General features: G+C 36.8%; 4 protein-coding genes across 4 annotated transcripts in view; all 4 read right to left on the bottom strand.

The window, feature by feature from the left end:
* LOC103156277 (gastrula zinc finger protein XlCGF57.1-like) overlaps positions 1 to 6,864 on the bottom strand; it is a 38,948-nt gene extending 32,084 nt beyond the window's left edge. The window contains exon 1 of the mRNA XM_016664173.1: positions 6,186 to 6,864. The gene's annotated coding sequence lies outside the window, so the exon portion shown is untranslated. The remainder of the gene's footprint in view (positions 1 to 6,185) is intronic.
* LOC103156254 (trichohyalin-like) overlaps positions 1 to 17,564 on the bottom strand; it is a 110,519-nt gene that overhangs the window by 23,896 nt on the left and 69,059 nt on the right. Inside the window, exons 5-6 of the mRNA XM_016664172.1 lie at positions 17,534 to 17,564; positions 9,921 to 10,137 (exon numbers count right to left, since the gene is read on the bottom strand). Coding sequence (XP_016519658.1) covers positions 9,921 to 10,137; positions 17,534 to 17,564 — 248 coding nt within the window. The remainder of the gene's footprint in view (positions 1 to 9,920; positions 10,138 to 17,533) is intronic.
* Positions 1,766 to 6,190, bottom strand: LOC103156279 (gastrula zinc finger protein XlCGF8.2DB-like). Its single transcript, XM_016664176.1, has 2 exons — positions 6,048 to 6,190; positions 1,766 to 3,222 (listed from the first exon to the last, which is right to left on the bottom strand). The coding sequence occupies exons 1-2, from the start codon at positions 6,109 to 6,111 to the stop codon at positions 2,135 to 2,137; spliced, it is 1,152 nt and encodes a 383-aa protein (XP_016519662.1). The 5' UTR covers positions 6,112 to 6,190; the 3' UTR covers positions 1,766 to 2,134.
* Positions 7,773 to 9,657, bottom strand: LOC107833861 (gastrula zinc finger protein XlCGF8.2DB-like). The gene is made up of 2 exons (XM_016664181.1): positions 9,606 to 9,657; positions 7,773 to 9,353 (listed from the first exon to the last, which is right to left on the bottom strand). The coding sequence occupies exons 1-2, from the start codon at positions 9,619 to 9,621 to the stop codon at positions 8,659 to 8,661; spliced, it is 711 nt and encodes a 236-aa protein (XP_016519667.1). The 5' UTR covers positions 9,622 to 9,657; the 3' UTR covers positions 7,773 to 8,658.

The following is a 17,564-nucleotide window of genomic DNA, read 5'->3' on the forward strand; positions in this document are numbered from 1 at the left end:
CCCCCCCCCCCCACCACCTCAACCACCCCACAACACCCACCCCAACCATCACCTCTGTCAGTTTTTTTGTTGTTAAGAAAAACTCTTAAACTGATTATATTTAGTCAGTGTGTTTGTGTGATGTTTTTATATAGGGCCACACTGCATGTGTTGAGCTGACGATTCCTACCTGGGCGTGTGGTTGGTCGACGCTGCAGGTAGGCTTTGTATATTTTTTAACTGGATTGAATTGAATGGTTTTATTGCAAAGATTTAATAGGCGTTTGGTAATTTGTGTTTTTTGTTTTTTGCAGTTGTCGCTGCACCCTGCTGTTCTTTTAATTTGATTTTCTTTTTCCATTGTTTTTTCATTTATTTTTGTTTAGCTATTGTTTTTTTTGCAAATACATATCCTCTTATTTTGTAATAATAAATATTGTCCCTTTTATATTGGTTGTTTTCATTGCACTATAAGTGGTCGTAACATATAAATATCTATTATGTTTCCTTCATTTCCTAATGTTCCTTTAAGACTTCATTCTTGCCTGTCCTTCCAACTTTTCAATTTCTTCCTTTCAGGTTCATATGTTCTCAGTACATGTTCTACATTTTCTTTCTCTCTACATCCCATTTATCATTATGTTTTCTTCCTATTAAATATAAAATGTCATTTAAATAGGTATGACCTACTCTTAATCTGAGCATTATCATTTCTTCCCTTCTGTTTCTCTGTAATATTTCTAATTAATACTGACTTTTGTACTTTATATAATCTTCTTCCCTTTTCCTTCCTTAAGTTTGTTTTAGCCACAAACTGATTATGCTCAGCAGCAAACAACAAATCCCCAATGACAGCATAGAGCAGCTCATTGATGTAGCAGCTTTGTAGCCTGACATAAAAACTTTTTGCTAGACAATGTCAAACATTGAGAAGTTTTTTTAAAGTTATTGTTATCAAACGTTATCAAACACGGCGTTTTTAAACCAAAAATACCTCAGAAATATACAGAGTCAACCATGAGAATCAAATTTAAAATTTAAACTCAGTTTCACACAAACACAAAGACGCTAGCATAAATGTTTGGCTGTTGAACTGGTTCAAGGTTGCTATCTAGCTAATTTTCTAGGCACATTAAACAAACCTTTATCTAGCCTTTTTTTCTATTCTTCCTCTTTCATTTCTCCATCCCTGAAGGATAAGTCCTTTTTTGAGACATTGTTTTGCTCACTTGACTTCTGACAGATGTTACGTCAATCCGCGTTTCCCCATCAGATACGGTTCCTCCCGAGTCTTCTTGCCGCTCCGCACCGCCCACGGGGCAAAATACGCGCGTGCTCGTTATGAGCCCTGAGAAAGCACGCGCGTAGCAAGCACGCGCTTGTTCGGCGCATTAAATTATCATAATTTACAAAATCATGAAAAGTTGGCACTTTTAACGGACTTTTAATGCAACTTTAAGAGCAACTTTGCATTAAAAGTGTCATTATTTACCGAATGACACTTCATGACAACAGTCAAACATTCAAAAATACTTCTTTATGTTCATGACAGATGTTATGTCATGTTTTTGACAGTCATGTCAGTCTTATGCACACCCCTTCAAATAGTTACCAAAAATTTTATCAATATAAATACACATGAAAATAGTTTCAGCATAAATACAGTGATATAACAGAAGTCAGCTGCAGCAGAAAAGAGCAAAAATATTACAGCTAAAAGTAGAGAAAAAGCTAATAATTGAAAACAATCACACACCCTTTGTACAATCATTGCATGAAAATGAGTTTGTGGTGAATCTTGGATTTCTTTTAAAGTACAAATGTACTCTCAACCATTCTAGTAGGTTCTATTTTTGATTTAAAAAAAAAACTACAAAAAAGTAAACCCCACAAACTATCTCTAATGTACAGAATAAAACAAATCAATCCCTCAAGTCCAATCTTGTGAGAATGTTCTGGAAGGGAGTCCATGTCCGGTCAGACTGTTGATGTTCCCTGTACTAAATGGAGAAGTTATTTAGGGAGGCAGAATGACAACAGCTCACAGATCCATGATTCTGGTTCAACGGCTCCATAGATTTGCAGTTCTTCAGCAAATCATACATGGAGAATACTTCCATGTGCGACTCCTCAAAATGTTCAGCTATCTGATGTTTTAGACAAAAACAGTTTCCACAGAAAAAGGCTTTTCACCGGTGTGACTCAACATGTGCTCAGTTGAATAATGTTTTCGACTAAAACTTTTTCCACAGGTCCCACATGAAAACGGCTTTTGACCTGTGTGAATCGTCATGTGCCGAGTTAAATCCTGTTTTTGACTAAAACTTTTTCCACAGGTCCCACATAAAAACGGCTTTTGACCTGTGTGAATCGTCATGTGCCGAGTTAAATCCTGTTTTTGACTAAAACTTTTTCCACAGGTCACACAAGAAAAGGGCTTCTCACCGGTGTGACTCCTCATGTGCTTAATTAAGTAATGTTTATGACTAAAACTTTTTCCACAGGTCAGACATGAAAACGGCTTTTCACCTGTGTGAATCTTTTTGTGCTCAGTTAAATATTGTTTTCGACAAAAACGTTTTCCACAGTTCACACATGAAAAAGGTTTTTCACCTGTATGTATCGAAGCATGCTCAGCTAAATAATGTTTTCGACTAAAACTTTTTCCACAGTTCACACATGAAAAAGGTTTTTCACCCCTATGAGTTCTCATGTGAGCATTGAGAGAAGATTTAACAGTGAAACGCTTTCCACAAGTCAGACATGAAAACGGCTTTTCACCCGTATGAGTTCTCATGTGAGCATCAACAGCAGCTTTAAAAGAGAAACGCTTTCCACAGGTCACACATGAGAAAGGCTTTCTTCTTTCCTGATTTTGCTTCTCAGCTTCAGCAGCTTCCTGGAAGATGACTTGATTCCTGTTTGGTTCTGATTCAGTTTGGGATGTTTGTTCATCAACAGGAACCAACATACAGGTATCAGTCTCCTGTTTTAACTCAATCTGTTCTTCGCCATGACTGCAGAAAATTTCTTTCTCTTCCACTTTTATCTGCCGATGTTCTAGATCCTCTTGCTCTTTTTTTATCTGCCGATGTTCTAGATCCTCTTGCTCTTCTTTTATCTGATGATCTTCTGGTTCTTCCTGTTCTTGTTTCACCTGCAGAGGTTCTAACTCCTCCTGGTCCAGAGTGGATCTCCTCTCCTGGTTCCATTGTTCCTCCTTAACGTTATGTAGCAGGTAATCTGGTAAGAAAACAGAAAAAAGGAAGAATTGTTGACTCTTTTGAATCACCAGATAGAGTAGTGGTGCACCGACTGCAGTATTCTGGCTGATTGCTGATTACAGATTTTTAAAAAGTCTCACCTGCCGATTCCTATTTTGACTGATGCCATTCTTTCTGTCTGAAATGTCACTAAATATAGCAGAAAAGTCGCTCAGTTGACAAATGTGAGGTGACTACTGTTAACAGCGAACGTGCAGACATGACCTGGTGGGCCGGTCTATCAGTCAATCCTCTCACTGGAGAGCAGAAGAGTAAGTGGTTGATTTGTAGACTTTTGCTGAAGCAGATAAGATCAGTGGATAAAACTGGTTTCACATTTAAGTATCTGCTGATCACTGATCTCCCAAACTTAAGGAAATCGGGGCCAGTTAATCGGCTAATCAATAAATCGGTGCACCCCTGTACAGTGCCTTGGTATAGGGGGTGAAAGTGATGACAATTCTAGGGGCCCTGACCAACAGGGGGCCCTCCACAATTTAATTATTTATTTTTTGTTCATAGAAATTTAAAAAAAAATCGGGGCCCTGTCAATTACAAAATTAATCATATGGTATTTTCAAAGATTGTTTTAAAGCAGTAAAAATTTAATGTTGCCCCTCCCAGACCAAAAACCACACATCCATATTTGCCCTGAATCCCCCTATCTGCATTAAATGGTTTGTTCCTGCTTGGAGCGCTTCACCGTGATGCTGTTAGCAGCAGCCAGTGGAAGACACGAACGACTGTGGCAGTTACTTTTAGGCCTGTCATGATAAACAATAAATCAATTAACCGCACGATAAATTAAACCTATCGACCTAAATTTAATTATCGGCTTTATCGTCGCTTCCTTCCTTTTTTCTTTCTGTTGATGACACTGAATGAAAAAAGGCTCAGCTCCGGTGCTCTCCACTGACCCTCCCTTCCTATTTCCTTAGTGTAATGTCCAGCGTACACTACACGAGTTATCGGTCGACTGTCGGCCCATTTTCAAAACCTGAGAGACACATTAGCCGACAGAAATCCTAGGTATAACGGTTCAATCGGGTTCGTCATGCCATGTGGTGTCTTTATAACATCAAGAATGAGGGCAAAATGGAACAGGAGATCAATAGAAGGATTGGCGCAGTAAAGCGGGTGCTGTACCGGTCTGTCATGGTGAAGAGACAACTGAATCAAAAAGCAAAGGTCTCGATTTGCCAGTCAATCTACGTCCCTACCTTTATCTATGGCATAAGTTTAAGGGTCTTGACTGAAAGAACAAGATCACAAACACAAGCGGCCAAAATTATTTTTGTTCCATAAGGTGTCTGGGCCCTCCCTTAGTGATAGGATGAGAAGCTCAGTCATCCAGGAGGGACTGAGAGTAGAGCCGCTGATTTTTCACTTTGAGAGGAGCCAGCTGAGGTGGGTCAGGCATCAGATTAGGATGCTTCCTTGACGCCTCCCTAGTGAGGTCTTCTGGGCACGTCCCACCACGAGGAGGCCCACAGGAAGACCCAGGACACGCTGGAGGGACGATGTTTCTCGGCTGGCCTGGGAACGCCTTGGGATTCCCCTGGAGGAGCTGAAACAAGTGGCTGGGAAGACGGAAGTCTGGGCCTCTGCTGACCCCGCAACCCGAATGCGAACAAGGGGAAGATGATTGATTTATTGATTGATTTTTCTTCAACAGCTTATGGGTCTTAAGACCCATAAGTTAATTGGGTCTTCTTAACTCAAAATCAATGTGAAATGATTCTACTAGACTGAATTGGTGGGCCACACTCATTTTTATTCCATTTAACACTTTTTATTCCTTTTCAGTGGGTCACATGAAATTTAAGCTATTAAACACCAATCATATTTTTTAATTTGTAAATTTAAATTACGTACAAAATGGGAAAAGATCTAAAATGGGGAAAAAATGAGTGTGCCTCCTCTCTAATGATTTGTAAAACAATTTCAAAGTGATTTTCAATCAATAGGACACATGTCTTGGAAGCTATTGCAAAAACATACTAAATTTTGACAAAGAAAATTGCTAAAAAAAATATTTTAAAAAAAGCATCAAAATGGAAAACAAATGACTGTGCCTCATCCATAAAGGGTACTAGAACAATTTCACACTGGTTCTGGGTCAATGGGTCACAAGACCTAGAAGCTATTGAAGAAAAATACTGAATTTTGGCAAAGAAATTGCTAAAAAAAAAAAAAAAAGTTAAAATAGGAAACAAATGACTGTGCCTCATCTATAGAAACTAGTATAATTATTTCAAAGTGACTATGAGTAAATAAGTCAGATGACCTGGAAGCTATTGAAGAAAACCTTATATTATTTAATATTAAAATTATTAAAAATATTGTATATGACTTGAAAATTTAATAGATGATATTGTGTCTCATGTAAAAGCATGAATTAGCACTGACAATTAGTCAGTTGGTCACAATTCATGGTATTTATTAGCATTTGTTTGACAGGATTGTTTGGTTCAGTAACTTGTTGATAGTCCCCAAGTGAACCTTCGGGCGCTTGAGCCGGGAGCGGTGGAGAACAGCTGGCCGACATTAGCGTTCATAAATCGGATCAACCTTGAGCTAATCGCCGCTTACTCCGCGGAGCTCGAATATCCAACTTGAAACTAACTTCAAGTTGGATATGGCTACCTATATTAGCCATTTTCACAGCATAATTGTGACGTCTGCGTTCATTTACCTGTTAATAACACTTTTATATGGGAAGAAGACAGTTACTAAAGTGATCGACATACAGAAAGCTTCATACATTTAGACCTTAACCTGCATCCAAACGCTGGTATTTCCTACCTATTCGATGTAAGATTATCTGAGGAATCCGGGAGAAATCCACCACTCTGCGCTGATCATCCATCTCTTCCTCCGACTTTAAACTCTATGAATGTTTCTAAAGAAGGATTAACTGCTCTTTGAGAAACTAGTTTACACAAACTCGAAAATTCAACAAAGCAAACCGTGCGCCATCTTGTTCTTTCTCCTATTCTTCTTCTTTGGGATTTTATGACTGTTGGCATTCACATTGTTACATTACCGCCCCCTTCTGGATAATACGAGCATATCGGGTGAAGTATCTTGCCAAGGACTCGACAACTGAGACGGTGCTGGGGCGTTCAAACTGGTTTGTGCGAAAATTTGTTCCCCTGTGCGCGCTCCCCTGCGTCGGGAGCGCGCACTGCAGACAGAGGTGGATCTGACCATTTTCACGGCGCTTCTGATCGATTTCTTGGTAAAACTCATATAGTCATGTCAATGTAACTTTCAGTTTAATCGGCAGCTAACAAAATTCTAAAATAAATGAATAAACGAGGTCTTTTTTGGAGGTCTTCTTAAAACGTTTTGTGTTGTTTTTTTAATAGTCAAGAGATTCAGTATTTTTCCTACTTTTATCACTCAAGCCTGACAAATAAAAGTTAGTCACCAAACACAGTTTTCCAACATGTAGCGTGTGTTTATAATTTGTCATTCCTGATATAAGAGGATGGAAACTGGCTGGTAGCAGGACACCAAAAATTAAGACTTCTGAAAAGATGAGAGTGTATGCTTTCTGGTAAATACCGTTCTAATGTAAAATATGACAGATTACTAGATTAAGGAAATGTCTAGTATACTACATCGCACATAATCATCTTTGAGAATTTGGAAACAGTTGCTCTTTATTTCCCAAAGTTATGGGGGGAGGAGAGGAGAGAATGGATATAGCATTCTCTATATCCATTGAAATAATCTGCCTGAAATGATCTGTTCGCCTCCATAATATGGGAACAAATTAATTTACCAACAAGTCTTTAACTCTGTTTGTTCCTTTCTTCATTAACAACAAATCCTCTGGATATGTTGTATTCCCATGGAGGGGGAACTGATTATTTCAGGCAGCTAAAATATTTGGTACCCCACACCCCCTGTAGCTTTAGCAAAAAATTGATCAAATGTTACCAAATCCACAAGACTTGTTGGTAAATTCATTTGTTCCCATGTTAAAGGGGGGAACAGATTATTTCAGGCAGCTAAAATATATGGTTCCCCTTTTGGCAAATAATGAGAAAATGTTTTCAAACTTACAGGATTTATTGTTGATGATAAGCAGAATGAACACAGACTTCCTGATAAATTATTTTGTTCCCATGTTATGGCAGGGGACTAATTTATTTCATGTGCCTAAGTTATACTTTTCTCCCATAACAACTCTAGAAAATAATGTGCAGATGGCACCAAAAATCAAAGGATGTCTTGTTCATCAGGAGAGGAATAAACATGGCTAAAGACTTGTTGGTAAATTAATTTGTTCCTATGAGATGTGGGGGGAACAAATTAATTCAGGTAGCTGAAATATCTACCCTGCTCCCCTCATTGCTTTGGCAAATAAAGAGCAACCTTTTCCAAATTCTCAATGATTGTTATGTGTGATTTTCACAGGGGAAACAGGTTTTCGCACTAGACCGTCGGTTACATGAACCACAGTGGCAACAGGTCTACTGCCACCATCTACTGGGCTGAAATATAAGGCAATAAACATGCTAAAGAAAAACTCTAAACTTTTATTCCCAAATGAAACATTACATTTAATTAGCTTCAAAGACATTAGTATAACTTTTAGATCTATCTAAATACACATAAGCCATTTCAATATAAAAAAGAATCTTTCACAAAAGACCGCTCAGCAGGAAAGACCAAAATATTGTTACAACTAAGTTGAGAGAAACATCAAATTATTGAAGACAATCACACATACTGTTAGAATTTTTTGTTATCATTCTTACATTTCATTTATAACATTAAACATTTATTACTTTAGATCATTAACCCAACATTATATTGTTATAGATTATTGTGGTTCTTATTTAAAGTGTTCTAACTTCCTTTTGTGTGTATAAGCTGACCTGGAGGCCCCATCTGCCTTTTCGTCTTCATGTGAAACAGTTAATTGTGTATTTCCCAGATCTTAAATTATGTTTCCACAGGTGCCTTCTTATCAACCAGAATACTCCCTACCTTAGAAACTGCCTGTGTGCAGGCATGATAATAAAAGACGGGCTCAAATTGGAAGTTAACAGAACATGCGGTGGGCAGCTCGCTGGAGCGGCCCGCTGCATCTTCTCCTTTCACGAAAGCTTGGTCAAAACTCACACAAGTTGTCTGTGGTTCATTTTACACAGGTTGTCGAAAAATACCCATCACATACTTTGTACAATCAATCCACAAAAATTAGTGTGGTGAATTTTGCATTTACTGTAAAGTACCAATGGATTTTACTTGTTATTAAATAGGTAGTTAGACTGATTAATATGTGAAACAAATGAAAGCGCCAATTTCCATTAGATTTTTTGTGCTCTAAATTAATTACCCGAGTGATTTCTCATGTGAACAGTTAAATGACATTTTTCATTAAAACCTTTTCCACAAGTCAGACACCAAAAAGGCCTTTATTTGTGTGAATTACAATATGATTAAGTAAAACACGTTTTTGACTGAAACTTTTTCCACATGTGACACATGAAAAAGGCTTTTCACCTGAGTGAATCTTCATGTGCTCATTTAAATACCGTTTCTGACTGAAACATTTCCCACAGGTGATGCATGAAAAAGGCTTTTCCTCTGTGTGAGTTCTCATATGAGCACCAAAAGCAGATTTGAAAACAAAACACTTTCCACAAGTCACACATGAAAAAGGCTTTTCACCTGTGTGAATCGCCATGTGAAGTGTTAAATGGCGTCTTTGAGAAAAACACTTTCCACAGTTCACACAGGAAAATGGCTTTTCCCCTGAGTGAATCATCATGTGCTCAGTTAAATATTGTTTTCGACCAAAACTTTTCCCACAGGTGACACATGAAAAAGGCTTTTCTCCGGTGTGAGTTCTCACATGGACATTGAAAGCAGATTTGAAAGCAAAACATTTTCCACAGGTCTCACATGAAAAAGGCTTTTCACCTGTGTGAACCGTCATGTGATTAGTTAAGACGTGTTTTTGACTAAAAGACTGTCCACAGGCAACACATGAAAATGGCTTTTCACCCGTATGAGTTCTCATGTGAACGTTGAAAGCAGATCTGAAAGCAAATCGCTTTTCACAGATCACACACATAAAAGGCTTTTCATCTGTGTGACACCTCATGTGACTAGTTAAAACCCGTTTTTGACGAAAACACTTACCACAGGTCACACACGAAAATGGCTTTTCATTTCTATGAGTTGTCATGTGCTTAGTTAAAGAATCTTTTCGACTAAAGGATTTTCCACAGGTCACACATGAAAACAGTTTTTCACCTGTGTGAATCGTCATGTGCTGAGTTAAAACCTCTTTTTGACTAAAACATTTTCCACAGGTCACACATGAAAATGGCTTTTCACCAGTGTGAATCATCATGTGCTGAGTTAAATGATGTTTATGACTAAAACATTTTCCACAGTTCACGCATAAAAACGGCTTTTCACCCGTATGAGTTCTCATGTGAGCCTCAAAAGCAGATCTGAAAGCAAAATGCTTTTCACAAGTGACACATGAGAAAGGTTTTCTTCTTTCCTGATTTTGCTTCTCAGCTTCAGCAGCTTCCTGGAAGATGACTTGGTTCCTGTTTGGTTCTGATTCAGTTTGGTTTGTTTGCTCATTAACAGGAACCACCATGCAGGTATCAGTCTCCTGTTCTAACTTAATCTGTTCTTCACCCTGACTGCAGTAAACTTTTTTCTCTTCCACTTTTATCTGCAGATGTTTTAGATCCTCCTGCTCTAATTTCATCTGCCGATATTCTAGATCCTCCTGCTCTTCTTTCATCTGCCGAAGTTCTAGATCCTCCTGCTCTTCTTTTATCTGCAGACGTTTTAGATCCTCCTGCTCTAATTTTATCTGCTGGTGTTTTAGATCCTCCTGCTCTTCTTTTATTTGCTGATCTTCTTGCTCTTCATGTTGCTGTTTCACCTGCAGAGGTTCCAACTCCTCCTGGTCCAGAGTAGAGCTCCTCTCCTGGTTACAAAGCTCCTCCTCATAAATGTTATGTTGTAGGTGATCTGAGGAAGAAAACAAAGGAATTAATTTCATTGAAATAATATTCAACTGCTGTACTCTTAAGGTGTGACATGGCTGTACTCGTCTGGAGTACAGCCATGTCACACCTTCTCCTATTCTTTCAATGTATTTCTCTCTTGTGCTGTTTATATCTGTCTGTCAGCATTCTATTTGTCTACCTTTCTGTATATGTCTTCTGCTTTTACTGGTTTTACTGTCTGCAAATGTTTTTTGCAAACTTTACAGTTTGCTTCAGTGAATTTATGCTTTTTGCAAAGTTTCACTTTTTGAGTTCTTAAACTAGTTCAGATTTTATACTAATTTCTGCTTCTGTTTATGCTTTTTGCTATGTTTCACTATTCACATATTTCAGTTTGCATACTAATTTATGCTTCTGCTAATCTATGCCATTTCTTTTGCTATGTTCTACTTTATAACTTTTCAAATATTTCAGGTTGAATTCAAAATTATGCTTCTGCTAATTCATGCTATGTCTGACTAAATTTCACTCTTTAGCAAAACATTTCGACCATGTATGACTGTTGCTTCATTCTGCTTTTTTCCCCCATTTCTTATGCTTTGTTCTGCTGTGTTTTGCATTTTCTGCAGCAATCATTCTGCAAATATGCATTCTCACAGCTGTTTTGCTAGGAACAGCAATTTTTTTCTTCTAGTTTTTAATCAGTGAGAATGCATTACTCCATTCCCACTTAAGATCCTGCTCACATTTTTCGGTCATTAACTACTTCTCCTATCTTCAACTAATTGTGTTAATTCATATATCAAAATGTTCTGCTTCTTCTGGAGATTTATGCTATGACTTTTGGTAAATTTCACTATTGTACTTTTTGAAATAGTTGCCCTTTTGTGCATTTGGGTTTTTTTTCCCCATTGAAATACATGGTGGAATTCTCTAACTGTTGTCAGTTGCTAGAGTGTACACTCTAGCAACTGACTTTTTTTGACAAAATTTTGCTGATCATACATATTTAACTGTACAGGAATAATTTATGTAGCCACGCATGTCTACTTTAAGGAACTACTACTATCATTGTTACAGGTCTTACTGTTTTGTGTCAAACTCTTCTGGAGTACCGACATGTCACACCTTCTATTCCTTCAGTGTATTTCTCTACTGTGCTCTGTCTATGGGTGCGTTCACACTGCAGCCTGAAGTGACTCAATTCCGATTTTTTTGGCAATTCCGATTTTTTTGCCGGGCCGTTCACACTGCCATTAAATGCGACCTGTATGCGTTCTGCAGTGTAAACGGGCAAACGACCTGAAAGTGTCCCACATGCGCAGTAGAGGGCGCAATAGCGTCAGCGTTCTAAGTGTTCTGCCAACTGCCATAAAAAGAAGTGCTCAGTGTTTGCGGAAGTAAACATGGAGGCTAACGGTGGAGCTTAGTTTACATATTTGAAGTTGTTATCTGGCCGGAGCAGCATATTAACAACTTAATCCTCATATATTCCGTCATGGTTGTTGTTTTTCTTCCCACTTGCACGTAACAGGACACAGAATAGTGAGATTTGTTGAGAAACAGTGACGTTCAGTTCGGAAGAATGCGACCTGAAAGTTACGTCGCATTTGAATCGGATACGTATCGGATATGGGTCAGATTCGAAAAAGAATCCGACCTGTGCTGTTCACGCTGCCATGAAAAGATCGGATACAGGTCGCATTACGTCAAAAAAAAAATCGGAATCGAGTCACTTCAGGCTGCAGTGTGAACGCACCCTATGTCTGTGTGTCAGCATTCTGCCTTTCTGTTTGCCTTCTGCTTTACTGGTTTTACTGTCTACAACTTTAATCAATTTTACCAATTCATATATCAAAATATTCTGATTTTTGTACTATTTTTTTTGCTTTTTGCTATAATTTATTTTCAACTCTTTCAGGTTTGTACTAATTTCTGCTCTTGAAATTTATGCTTTTTTGCAAAGTTTTCCTTTTCAGCTTTTTCAAATATTTCAGGGTTTATACTTATTTCAACTTTTGCTAATCTATACTATATCTTTTGCTGTATGTTACTATTGTACTTTTTCAAATATTTCTGTTGAGTTATGCTATATCTTATGTTACTATTGTACTTTTACAAATATTTAAGGTTTTATACAAATATTCTGTTTGTCTACCTTTCTGTATATGACAGACAGACAGATAGTGTAAATAATTTGAAAAAAATCCTATAAAGGGGAGCTGCAGCACAAGGGTCTGTCTTCTGCTATTAATGATTTATTTTTGCTTAATCAGATTTCTCTTGCTCAATTTCATTTCTTGTTTTTCAGATTTTTCCTGCTCCTTCCACTTTCTACTATACATGGATGTAGCCTTTTTTGTGCTTTTTTCCTATTTCTTATGCTTTGTTCAGATATATTTAAACTAATTTCTGTTTCTTCTGATTTATATATTTTACTTTTCACCTCTTTCAACTATTTCAGGTTTTATATTAATCTCTGCTTTTGCTAATTTGTACTATTTCTTTTGCTGTTTTTATTATTACATTCTTCAACTATTTCAGGTTTTTTTTTTAAACTAATTTCTGGTTCTGCTAATTTTTGCTATTCTTTAGCTAAAATTCACAAATTGACAAAAGATTTCTACCAATCATGGCAGTAGCTTTCTTCTGCTTTTTTAACTTCTTATGCTTTGTTCTGATTTTTCTTGCATTTCTGCAGCAGTCATTCTGCAAATATGCATCCTCACGGCTGTTTCGCTAGGAACAGCAATTTTTCTAGTTTATTTTGTCTCTGTGTTATGTTATTGTATGATCATAAATATGGTTCAGATTAAACAATAAAAAATTTTAATCATGAAAAAAACATTGGGTTTGATGCTTCTTGGTCTAAATAACAGTGAATGAAGTCTGGTTTTAATGTATTTAGGTGAATTTTGGCGCTTTGTAGTTTGTTACTGTCCACAAAAAAGTTTATGTGGCTGCTCAACATTTTCATGGCAGGTAAAAAGTTTGCGTATATTTACAAAAACTTTCACACACGTTCAATTTTGCCAGTATTTGTGTAAAATATGTGTGAAAGCACGCTTTATACACGAAGGCCCAGATTTTTAAAATGATTTAGTCCTCATATTTTTTTTTTATAATTTTTTATTTATTGTGAAATTATTTCTTGTAGGCTTTATTTTAAAAAACATTTTATTATGTTTAGGTATCAAATTATTATTGCATTTACAAATACAAAAGTCACCATTATTTTCCTCTGCTTATTTGACTAACTTTGCGCTGCATTGTTTCTACTGTGGCTTGAAAAGTAAAAATGCCCCTTGAACTTTTCAACATTTTGTCACATCACAACAACATGCATAAATATATTTAAGTGGAATTTTATATGAAATACCAACAAAAATTGGGATACAACTGTGAACTAACTGACGATGTGAACTTTGACTGGGCCATTCTAACACACGAACTTGTTTTGTTTCAAAGCATCGCATTGTAGCCCTGACTTTATGTTTAGGGTGGTTGTCGGGCTAGAAGGCGAACATCGGCTCCGCTGTATATTTTCGTTTTCAAATGTAAGTCTCTGTAGTTATAAAGAAGAAAGAGCCAAAAAAAAACACAACGGAGGTCACTGGCTCCATTTTCTCTCGTCACAAATAAGCTGTTTCCACAGTTGTAATTTCTGCGTTCATTTTGCTGTAAGCAAAATATTTACACGGGAAAGGAGCAGTTACTAGAATAATCCTCATACAGAAAGCTTCATACATTTAGACCTTAACCTGCATCCACACGCTGGTGTTTCCTACCTATTCGATGTAAGATTATCTGAGGAATCCGGGAGAAATCAAGCAGTCTGCGCTGATCATCCATCTCTTCCTCCAACTTGACTGTTATTTCTTTAAACTTTGTGAAAGTTTCTTCAGCGGCAGTTAACTGCTTGTTCATAAACTGGTTCAAGCTGGACTGTAGATATTTTTAGAGAAACTCGAACATTCAACACAAAAGACCACGTTCCGTCTTTGTCTTTTTCTTCTTCCTCTTCCTCATACTCTTCCTCTTCTTCTTCGGGATTGTATGATGTCGGCATTCATGTCATTGATTTACCGCCACCTTGTGGATCATACGAACATCACATCTGAAGATTTCTCAGTTCTCTTTGAAAAACGTAAAATCTTTTCTTCCACTTTATCTGAATGAAACAAATACAATAGTATTCCAGTTTTCCGTATATCCATTGCTAATATCGTCCTCTGACTCGTATCTCCTACATCCCGCAACATGTTTCATAGTTTATTCACTACACCAGATAACAACCTTTCCCATAGTATTCATATATCCTTATTGAGAGCCGATCAGCACCGGTTTGTACACTTAATTATTTCATCGTTTTTATTTTAATAAATTATAACGCTGAAACAGTGTGTATTACCTGTGCCCATTTTCATTTGCCTGGGGCTGGGAGTAAGTCCCAGGCGGCGTTTTTGGCAACAAGCAAAATCTAATTGTGTATTTTTTACCATCGATTGTGTTGAGTTTTCTTCTTCAGTGTTCACAATGAACCACACTTTTCGTCAGATAGCTGTCTTCACTTAATTGCTAACGTTCAGGTTCAACTTCTTCTTTGGAACAGTGCTGCCTACACAAAAGAACTCGCTCTCATTGCCCCCCAGTGGACAACTGCAGCACAACATGCACGAACATCATATTTAACAGAAAGTAACAGGATAAAGAACTTGCAGCTGTGCCTTTCAAAGTAAATAAAAAAACATAAACACATAACACAACATAACTCAAAGACAAGTTAAGATGAGAACATAATCTAAGAGATTGTCACACTAATATTTATTTAATGTTAGCTTATACACTCTTATTACTGCACTAGATGGATTAAATCTCATTTCTCCCTTTAATCCTAAAATTATTCAATATAATATACTGAGATGTTATACTTTAGCTTTGCAAGTATGACTATGTAGTATTTATATTTTTAAGTGGGGATGTTAGTACTGATTTTAAATTATTCCGTTTAGCTAAGTTTTTGCTGTATAACCAGATTTGCAAATTGTTTAAAGGCAAATGTTCTACTTTCTCAGACAGCAAACATATATCTATGTATAGAGATTAAAATAGTTCCAACATGAAATACACGGTAATCTATAATAGAAGACAGCTGCAGCAGAAAAGTGAAAAATACAACTAAGACAAAAGAAATTATTGAAGACATTAATCAACCATACTTTCAACAATCAAGAAAAATCAATTCATGAAAATTAGTTCACAGTGAATATTACAAGTAAAAATGTTTGTATTTATTTACATAGGTAGAGTTAGACTGATTAATGTAATTTGTAACGTAAAACATCATCACTTACAATCTCATTTAGCTTGAAAGACAAACCTATCAAAGATTTTATTTATAGATCATTTTGAAAATGCACAATTAATGTAAGAGTTCACACGTTGTATTTTTGATTATAAATGTATTAAAGTAAACAATTTAAAGTGTCATGGAGTCGTCAGCCTCATGACATTAACACTAACATGAAAAATAATATTGTAATAAATGTATCAAATCTAATTAAAAACATAAATAAGTGATACGTTACTTACTGTTACGGTCTGCAAGATATATTTATTCTCAGTACTAGATATGGTCTCAACAAACCCATGGCACTTCAACAATATTATTTTACCTTTTACCTGGAAAGTGTCTGTTTATTCTTGCCATACAGTCCTCTGTATTAATTATTGCTCGAAATGTCTTGTCATACAAGTTCATTCCTCTGTATTTACTTTATTCTTGCATTTTGTTCTTCATTTCATTTTGTTTCCTTTGATTAGTATTATCCTCTCTCGGTTTATTGCTATGTCCACTTTAGTCTCTTTCCTGTTGCTAGATTTATTTTATCATTTATTGACGCTCATACCATCAGTAATCTTCACTCATCACCTGCTGCGCCGCCTAATCGTCATGTGTTGATTTTTTCACTGTTCAGCGTCAGATTCTGTTTTTATGCCATAATTCACATCTAGTTCGTCGCTCCGTTTTATGTCCCGCTTTTCCTGTTTCAGAGTTTTGCGCAATGTGCGCGTCGGTTTTTTTTTTTTTCTTCTCCCCCCTAAGGTGCAGGGTGTATCGATGTGGAAAAGGCAGACTGACATAAACCTTTTAAACAACGGAAACAATTTCGGTATTCTGATTAGTGAAATTTAAAAGTGCTGTGGTTCCGTTGTTCTATCACACCCGTTTCATACCGGACCACTTACAGCACCGCTGTTAAAGCTAACCCTGCTGAGCCCTCTGCTCTTCACGTTGTACAAACAACATACAGTTTGACACAAACCGGATGTTAATACAATAACATAGTTTATCATTATTGTTTTTGATACAGAATATGCCAGAAAAAACCCCAAAGGATCTCTGAAGAAAAATGTGTCATTATTGCACATATCTAAGCATCCAAATGTGACGATCCAAACGATCACATTAAACAAATACAACAATTTCTCCACTTTATAGACATGAAACCCCTCCAGTCTTTCATTCTAGTTTTTAACCACATCAGTTTTATAATGAACCTCAACATGGGACATGTATGGAAAATACTTCTACAGCTTTTCACCTCTGTGACGCCTCATATGGTGAATTAAACTAACTTTGTGATGAAAACCTTTTCCAAAGTTCACACATGAAAAAGGCTTTTCACCAGTGTGAATCCTCATGTGCCGAGATAAATTATCTTTTTGATTAAAACATTTTCCACAGGACATACATGAAAAAGGCTTTTCACCTTTGTGAATCATAATGTGCCGTGATAAATTATGTTTTTCACTAAAACTTTTTCCACAGTTCACACAAGAAAACGGCTTTTCACCTTTGTGAATCCTCATGTGACGAGTTAAACTAACTTTGTGAATAAAACTTTTTCCACAGTTCACACATGAAAATGGTTTCACCTCCATGTGAATCATCATGTGATGAGTTAAATTCTGTTTTCGACTAAAACTTCGTCCACAGGTCACACATGAAAACGGCTTTTCACCCGTGTGAATCGTCATGTGACGAGTTAAACCTTGTTTTTGTTTAAAAAAATTTCCACAAGTGACACATGAGAAAGGTTTTCTTCTTTCCTGATTTTGGTTCTCAGCTTCAGCAGCTTCCTGGAAGATGACTTGGTTCCTGTTTGGTTCTGATTCAGTTTGGTATGTTTGTTCATAAACAGGAACCAACATGAAGGTATCAGTCTCCTGTTTTAACTGAACCTGTTCTTCTCCCTGCCTGCAGTAAACTTCTTCCACTTCCACTTTTATCTGCTGATGTTCTAGATCCTCCTGCTCTTCT

Source organism: Poecilia formosa, unplaced genomic scaffold, assembly GCF_000485575.1.
Source record: "Poecilia formosa unplaced genomic scaffold, Poecilia_formosa-5.1.2 Scaffold472, whole genome shotgun sequence".
NCBI lineage: Eukaryota > Metazoa > Chordata > Actinopteri > Cyprinodontiformes > Poeciliidae > Poecilia > Poecilia formosa.